Source organism: Saccopteryx bilineata, chromosome 3, assembly GCF_036850765.1.
Source record: "Saccopteryx bilineata isolate mSacBil1 chromosome 3, mSacBil1_pri_phased_curated, whole genome shotgun sequence".
NCBI classification, from domain to species: Eukaryota; Metazoa; Chordata; class Mammalia; order Chiroptera; family Emballonuridae; genus Saccopteryx; species Saccopteryx bilineata.
This window is the reverse complement of record NC_089492.1, coordinates 272817807-272826320: the sequence shown is the minus strand read 5'-3', so window position 1 is coordinate 272826320 and position 8514 is coordinate 272817807. Positions and strand designations below refer to the sequence as shown.

At 48.5% G+C, this 8514-nt stretch overlaps 1 protein-coding gene across 2 annotated transcripts; it reads right to left on the bottom strand.

The window, feature by feature from the left end:
- Positions 1-827: 827 nt before the first annotated feature.
- Positions 828-4615, bottom strand: IFI6 (interferon alpha inducible protein 6). 2 transcript variants are annotated; one of them, XM_066265114.1, is made up of 5 exons: positions 4494-4615; positions 2798-2899; positions 2359-2433; positions 2129-2278; positions 828-1030 (listed from the first exon to the last, which is right to left on the bottom strand). In XM_066265114.1, exons 2-5 carry the CDS (start codon positions 2865-2867, stop codon positions 948-950), a joined length of 378 nt encoding a protein of 125 aa, XP_066121211.1. In that variant the 5' UTR covers positions 2868-2899; positions 4494-4615; the 3' UTR covers positions 828-947. The 2 variants fall into 2 exon arrangements, with proteins under 2 accessions (XP_066121211.1, XP_066121210.1); XM_066265113.1 differs by lacking the exon at positions 4494-4615 and adding an exon at positions 3093-3111.
- Between the last annotated feature and the right edge of the window lie 3899 nt (positions 4616-8514).

The window sequence follows — 8514 nt, the reverse complement described above, 5'->3', positions numbered from 1 at the left end:
GTGACCAGATTTTGTGGTTCGCATGTGACCACTTCCCAGGGTGCAGCTTTCCTCAGAGGGTGGGCTGGCATTGAGGCTGGTGCCTATTCATAGACCAGAACCACAGCATGATGCTCTCTCTTCCCACTAGTGATGGAACTATCCCACCTTTTATTGACATTTTATTTCTAGGGTCTCTTTGTCCTCCCCTGCCTAGGTCCTGGCACTCTGCTTCACCTGGACAGGCCTCCCAAACTTCAAATTTCCCCAAGGGGTTGAGTTGGCCTCCCCTTTCCATTCATAAGAGATATGCTCCAGATGCAAACTGTCCACTCTATCCCAGAGTTCTCTGAGGGAAGGGAAGCCTTGCTGATACCTCCAAAAGATGCTGTTATACACATTCCCCAAGGCAAACATCTGGCCTTCTATTCTCCATCAGAAGGAGACCACTCTGGTGCTTCTTCAGGGAACGGAGATCTGGTGTCTGCATTTCTGCCTAATCAGAGAAGTAGCTGGAAGCCTCCCTGAGTGAGAACAAACTGAGCTCTGCCTCCCCAGCCCCGCTGTGAAATCCAGCCTGAGCATTTATAGTGTGACAGGGACAGCAGGGAGCTCTGTGGGGAAGGAGTCCCAGAGGAGGGGATGTCTGAGCTGGGCTATGAGCTTCAGAAGGGCACTGTAAGCAGAAAGGACAGCACATGCCAGGGCTCAGAGATGAAAACAGCTGGTAGTGTTCTAGGAGCTGTGGTTGGCTTTAGGAGGAAGTGGGGTTTGGGGTGTGTGGATGAGGAAGACCAGAGACAGATCTTGTTGGGCTTTTCAGAGCAAGGACGACTCACAGAACAAAGTATTTTCTGAGAGAAGTTTATTCTCTTTTTCACCTAGAGTGTTTATGAGTGTAACAGAGAAAGCTCTGGACTTCAATTGGAAGAAGGCGGGCAGGGGGTGGGTGTCTTGGGGGCCTCTGACTACTCATCCTCCTCGTTTTCAAGCTGTGTGTGGACGATGTAGCCTAAAGCAGCACCAACCTTGGCCATGCCACCAGTAGCCCCTGCAAAGCAAGTACAGCCAGGTTACTTACCGCCCAGGCATCAGGCAGGCCTGGGAATCCAAAAGTCTGGAAACCATTGGTCAAGTCCAGATTCTTCATTTTCAGATGGAGAAACAGAGGACCTGAGAGGGGACCAGACTTCTACAAAATGAATCCTACTTGCCCCTTCCTCCCCAGCTCACCACCTCAAATCAGAGCTGTGTTTCAGAGGTGAAAAAGGCAGAATAACAAGGGTGGAGAAGCAGAGGGGCGCTTCTCCTGTGTGCCCTGACCAGGAATCAAACCTGGGACTTCCACATGGGCTGACACTCTATGGCTGAGCCAACTGGCCAGATGGCGGACAACCATCTTATAACACAGAACCATTCCTAGCCCTGCCCACAATCCTCACTTCCCATTGCTGGGGTGTGACCTGGTCTGTGTCTTCCCCCACTCCCACTTCCACCCCCACCCCCTCTGAGAGGGCTCTATTATTTTGGGCTTTGTCATCGGAATTGAGAGAAGATGGAGGGTTCAGAAAGGCAGAGAGTTTGTCAGGGGTGGTTTTTCTCTAGGATTTTGGAGGCATCAGAGAGAAAGAGAGGGAAAAAGAAAAAGAAAAGAGTGGAGGAGAGGAAGAGGGAGAAAGAGAAAGAGATACATAGAGATAGATAGCTATGAATGCATACTTTTTAGAAAGAGCATCTGTAGCTATCTCTATCACAAGTCAAGACCAGGGTTGTTATGAGATTAAATCGGGTTGTCCCACCATGTGTTTTTGCACTCTGGGTCTCTCAGTGCAAAATGTTAAATTGAGGATGATTATACTGGTCAACAGATAAGAAAACTGAGGCTTGTTGTGACTTGAGCAAAGCATCAGCGAGGCACCTACCTAAAAGCATGAAAAGAAATGGACTGGGTTTGAATCCTGGCTCTAGGGCAAACCAGTTGGGGGAATTTGAGTAAATTACTGAATCTGTCTGTGCCTCAATTCCCCCACTGTTTATAAGAAGTCCCATCTCAGAGAGCTGAGTTGGCCTGTGAAAATGACTCAGAATAGTGAAAAGGAAGGACCTGTGGCACTGATGTCTCCGCTCCAAGGGCACGGCCCCAACTCACCCAAGCTCTGCAGCGTGGCCACCAGCCCTCCCGCAGGCACACCGCCTCCGCTCGCCACGGCTGACCAGCTCATCATCGAGGCGGCCAACGAGTTGGCAGCGATGCCGGCACCCGTGAAGCCCAGAGCCGGCAGCCCAGCAGCCATGAGCCCTGGAGGAAGAGGAGATGGTGAGGTAGAAATCTCAGCGGGTGCCCACTCCACCTTCCCGTGCCCCGCCTTCCAGATCCACCTCCTCCGATCGCCATGTAGGTCAGTGCACTCCAGAATCCCGAGCTGCTACTCTTGGAGCTTTCTCTTTTTTTGCCTGTCGGAAGAGTGAACAAAGAGGAATGAGGTGGAGAGCAGAGTCCTCTACTTTGCCTGATGCCCAAGAACACCCACAGAGCTGGGGGGTCACTATCCTCCCACTTCGGAGAGCTTCAATAAAGGGAAGATAACTTTTCCTAAGGTGTCATGCCTGGCACGTAACTGGTATTGAATAAATCTCGGTAGAATAGAGAAATTGACAGAGTAGGGGATTCGAATCTGGGACTCTGGCTACGACAAGCCTGCGCTGTCCATTTTAATAGTTCCTCTTATTCAGAGGCATGCCTGAACTTCTAAACCAAGGGTTCTGGAACTTTCCACTTCTTCCTCCCAAAGTCTTCAGCTTGGCGCAGGACCCTTACCTGCCTCCACCACGCCGCAGGTGTAGAGTAGCAGATAGCACAAGAAGAGCGATACCGCCTCTTGCCGCATGGTGGCGCCGCGCACTGGCTTTGTCGCTGGACCTGGGGATGGGGAGAGGAAAGAGAGGATTCAGAGCCATGTTTGAGCCACACCCACGCGGCTGTTTTCCCTTCCGATTGGAGGATGAGTCCATAAAAAGCAGCGAAGTGCTCGGAACTGAGCCTAACACCCCTCAAGGAGCCGCGGGGTTTTCCTTTCCTCGTGGCAACAGCCGCGGTGATGTTCCTGCCTCACCCACGGTCGAGAGAATCATTGAGGGAATCCTCTTCTGGTAAGGTTCCTGGCACATGGCGCGTGCTCAGTGATGTCAGCTAGTATCATTTCTGTGGTTCTGTTTTGTCGTCCGCTTGTATGACCACCGGTCAGGCTCAGTGCAATTTTCTTGAATTAGAAACAAACAAACATGCCTGACGACCGCTAATGGTGCAATCGATAGGGCGTGGACCTGGAATGCTGAGGTCCCGCGTTGGAAACGTGAGGTCACCAGCTTGACCACGGAATCATCAACATGATCTCAAGGCCCCTGGCTTGAAGCCCAACGTCGCTGGCTCGAGCAAGGGGTCGCTGGCTTTCTTGAGCCCACTGCCCCCAATCAAGGCACGTATGAAAAATAATCAAACTACAATTAAAATAACACAACTACAAGTTTATGCTGCTCATCTCTCTCCTTCCCCCTCTCTCTCCCTTCCTCCCCCTCTCTTTAACTTAAAAAAAAAAAAAAAAGAACAAAAAATCCATGTAGAATTGGGCACTCAAAATGTATAATTTTGTTAATAAGTGTCACCCTAGTAAATTCAATTTAAAAAAAATAATACTCCCCCTCCCCATGCATTGAGCCCTTACTCAGCACATTATAGCACAAGGTCATTTATATCCATAATAACCGCTTTACCTAGGTACCATTGTTTTCAACCAGGTATTATAGACAAGGAAACGGAAGTTCAAAGTTTAATACACCCAAGTCTTCCCAGCCAAGAAGTGGCAGAATCAAGATTTAAACCTGCAACTGACTGATGCCCAAGGCCATACTTTTAACAACCATTCCAGATATCCTCCAAGATAAACTCACTGTCACATTAAATCCTACAACAAAGGGGTTTCAGAAATCATCCAGCCCTTTGGCAGGTAAAGTAGCTTGATTATCATTTTGCAGATTAGGAACTAAAGCCCCAAAATGTGAAGTGACAGAGTTAAGGTCACAGATTGCTGACAGGGCATCTGTAAAATAAGTCTCATGCCTCTTGGGGTTTTGCACCTCAATCCCCTAAAAACCCCAACCAGTAGGGGCACAAAGAAAACCAGATAGAAGGTGACAGAAGACAATTTGACCTTGGGTGATGGGTATGCAACATAATCAAATGTCAAAATAACTTGGAGATGTTTTCTCTGAACATATGTACCCTGATTAATCAATGTCACCTCATTAAAATTAATAATAATAATAATTTTTAAAAAGCACAGAAAAAAACCCAACCATACCCTCAGACCAGTCTTAGTCCAGGGCACTAAAAGGGACTTGCATGTCGCCTCAATGAGGAATGGGCATCCTGGCTCTCCCTGGCATGAGGCTTATAGGTAGGCAGCCTGGCAAAAGATGACTGCTTGACAGCCATACCTCATAGTTTCTGGGTTTACCTCAGAGAAGAGAAGAGATGAGAAGGAATCTTCCTGGCCAGAGCTTGCTGATAATGTGAGCAGCAGAGGGCTGCAGGCTGCAGGCTGGCTTTTTATAATCTCGTTCCACCACTCACCCTCCCCTTTCCCAATGGCCAATCACTGCCAGACTTTCCAGTTCCTACACTCTGCAGAGTTTCTTTTTCTCTCCCGTCTCCACCCAGAAACACCCACTCTGTTTATTCTGCTGGCAGAAAAAAATGTAATTCAAACTGGGAGCTTTGAACAGCCAAGAGTATTCAAAGCAGGCCACGCTACAGTGGGACCCACAGTCCTGCTGGAGTTAGTGAAGCTTGACCACCAGTTCCTCTTGGGGCCCAGAAGCCTTTCATAATTCAGTTCAATTCATAATAATGCCTACCACTTATTGCGCACTTGCTGCATGCCGGGACCTATGCAAAGTGCTCCATGTGCATGACCTTTCCAAGCTCACAGTAGTTTCACGAAGTACCATACATTGTTTTTTTAATTTTATTTTAAATCCTTATTATGAGTTTATTTTCTCCTATAACTAGTTTACATTTTCCCATGATTAAGCATATTTCATGGCTACCCGAACAGGACTTGGGCTGGAGAGTTCCTGCAGACAACACCTTCCACAGCTTCTCAGGATACATTTCAGGAGCATTTTTTTTTTTTTTTTTTGTATTTCTCTGAAGCTGGAAACAGGGAGAGACAGTCAGACAGACTCCCGCATGCGCCCGACCAGGATCCACCCGGCACGCCCACCAGGGGCGACGCTATGCCCACCAGGGGGCGATGCTCTGTCCCTCCGGGGCGTCGCTCTGCCGCGACCAGAGCCACTCCAGCACCTGGGGCAGAGGCCAAGGAGCCATCCCCAGCGCCCGGGCCATCCTTGCTCCAATGGAGCCCTGGCTGCAGGAGGGGAAGAGAGAGACAGAGAGGAAGGAGGGGGGGGGTGGAGAAGCAAATGGGCGCCTCTCCCATGTGCCCTGGCCGGGAATCAAACCCGGGTCCCCCACGCGCCAGGCCGACGCTCTACCGCTGAGCCAACCGGCCAGGGCCCATTTCAGGAGCATTTTTAATACTGAAAGGAACTTACTTCTCGTGGAGTTTTAAATTCCAATCTGGCCAGATGAGTCGGAAAAAGGAATCTGCATGAATATGATCTTTGTGGAACTAGCTACAGATAGCAGTGGCTCTTCTTTGCATTAGTGATTTTTCCTGTTATGATAAAGCCAGTGAGTCTGGTACTCTTATGTAGTCAACGGGCTGGACCTTCTCCATCTTTGCCAGTGCCTGCACAAGGCAATTTCCAAAATACTGACTTCAGGTTGTCAGTTACTTACTATGGGCCAGTTCTAGTCTTGCTTCTGCCCATTTATTAGCTGTGTGGTCTTCAGCAAGTCACCAGTCTCTGTAAGCCTTGGTTTTCTCATCTACCCTCGTGCTCCTTTCTCTTGGCCGTGTGTTCTTTCCCCTACCATATACTGTTTATAATCCTCATTTTGCAGAGGAGATTAAAGCTTGTGGAAATGAAGTCATTCCATACCATTGTTCTCTAAAGCTGGCTGCTGCTGGGTGGTAGGCATATGGTAAGACCAGAGAAGTCCATGTTCATGTGGCCATCTATCCTTTGCCATCAAATGTGTCCTCTGGCCCTAGGTAAGGGATTGAATGTTCTTTAAGCCTTTGGATGGTGATGTTTATTTTATTTATTTTTTATTTTTTGCATTTTTCTGAAGCTGGAAACAGGGAGAAACAGTCAGACAGACTCCCGCATGCGCCCGACCGGGATCCACCCGGCACGCCCACCAGGGGCGATGCTCTGCCCACCAGGGGGCGATGCTCTGCCCATCCTGGGTGTCGCCATGTTGCGACCAGAGCCACTCTAGCGCCTGAGGCAGAGGCCACAGAGCCATCCCCAGCGCCCGGGCCATCTTTGCTCCAATGGAGCCTTGGCTGCGGGAGGGGAAGAGAGAGACAGAGAGGAAAGCGCGGCGGAGGGGTGGAGAAGCAAATGGGCGCTTCTCCTGTGTGCCCTGGCCGGGAATCGAACCCGGGTCCTCCGCACGCTAGGCTGACGCTCTACCGCTGAGCCAACTGGCCAGGGCCCTGGATGGTGATATTTAAAGGAACACTATGAATAAGAAATGTAAGTTTCAATAAGGATGAATCTTTGCCTTCTCCAATGAGGAAGGGAGCTCGTATCAATGACCTGTCAAGAGGTGCCTGGGTGTTCTCCTTGACCAGTGTTGGCCACAGGGATGTGAGAAGTGCTTGAATTTTGGAGGTATCTTGAATATCCCTTGCTATCTGAATCTATTTGGCTCCTGAGCTTGGTTGGTGAGTCCTGATACGAGGGTAGATGTGTATAATGGCAGTGGCCACAGTTAGGCAGGTTCACATTGAATTCTGGCAGCCAGTAGAGGAACTGCAGAACCAGAAAGCACTGGGAAATTCTCATTTATTAGATTCTTGCTATTGTGGACAAGCAAACAGGCAGGGGAAAATGCTTCTCATAGTGACAAGCAAGTGAGCCACAAAATGGCCACTTGCAGTGGCAGGCAAGCAATCCGCACCAAGAGAAAGCATTTGTAGCCTTGCATAGGCTGTACACACATGACTCTGCCACATGCTCATGCACTAATGATACAAAGTGCAAACGAGTAAGCCTAACACATCTGTTTTCCCAACAGTGTGTCACTTTGAATTTGATGAGGGAGAGAAGCAAACAGACTCACCATTTACATCTGCTGGGCCTAGGAGTAATGTATAAATGGAGGCCCACATAGCATATGTCTAAATATTTTAAAACTTGTGATAAATTTGCATGCTGACAGATGATTACAATTAGTGGGGTGATCACATTGTAAGGTATAAAAAACTCAAATCACTACATTGTACACCTGAAACTAGTAGAGTATGCTCCCCTCTCCTGGGAGTTTCCTGTGCCTTTCCTTTCCCCCTCTTCTTCTTTCCCCTCTCCTTCCCCCACAGGCCTGAGTCTCCTAAACTCTAGGGGTCCCCACCAGACTTGCAATCAGAGGAGCAATGGGAATCAGTGGCTCGTCCTGGGCTAACCCCCTGAACCTGTCTCCAAGGCCCCTTTACTCTGACTTCTCAGTGAGCTAAAGCAGCCTGCTTCTCCTCATTTCTTTCTTATAACATTTCTAGAACACCAAAGCAGCCCCGCCCAGGCTATCTCCTGTTGCTTCTTCAATCCTAAATCCTTCTTGGTTACACTGACCCCAACTTTAATAAATGTATGTATTCTCAAAGTCACCTGGACATGTGTTGTAAAATCTTTTTTTTTTAATTTTTTTAATTTTTAATTTTTATTTATTCATTTTAGAAAGGAGAGAGAGAGGGGGAGAGAGAGAGAAAGAGAGAGAGAAGGGGGGAGGAGCAGGAAGCATCAACTCCCATATGTGCCTTGACCAGGCAAGCCCAGAGTTTCGAACCGGCGACCTCAGCATTTCCAGGTCGACGCTTTATCTACTGCGCCACCACAGGTCAGGCCAAATCTTTTTTTATTTTTAAAGATTTTCTTTTCTTTTCTTTTCTTTCTTTTCTTTTTTTTTTAGAAAGAGGAGATAGAGAGAAAGGCGAGGGAGAGGGGCAGAACAACAACTTGTTGTTGCTTCTCGCATGTGCCTTGACCGGGCAAGTGCAAGGCCTTGAACCAGCGACCTCAGCATTCCAGATTGATGATGCTTTATCCACTGCGCCGCCACAGGTCAGGCTGTAAAATCTTTCCTGCACAAAATCGAGAACCCACATTTCACCAGTTGGCCTGAAGCGGACCTGCTAAGGGCCAGGTCCCCTTTCTGAGTAATACATGTACTGTATTCTTTCTTGTTTATTTATTTATTTGTTTGTTTATTCATTATTTAGTCTTATTCTTCTTATTATTTTTTTGTATATTTCTGAAGTGAGAGGGGGGCAAACAGGCAGACTCCCACATGCCCCCTACCAGGATCCACCCAGCATGCCCACTAGAGGGCGATGCTTGGCCCCT

Excerpts from the sequence above, each read along its gene's own strand:
- IFI6 (XM_066265113.1), bottom strand. Across the intron at positions 2,434-2,797 it reads CTGCGGCGTGGTGGAGGCAG|GCAAAAAAAGAGAAAGCTCC; the intron begins GTAAGGGTCCTG and ends CTCTTCCGACAG. Across the intron at positions 1,031-2,128 it reads GGCCACGCTGCAGAGCTTGG|GGGCTACTGGTGGCATGGCC; the intron begins GTGAGTTGGGGC and ends CTTGCTTTGCAG.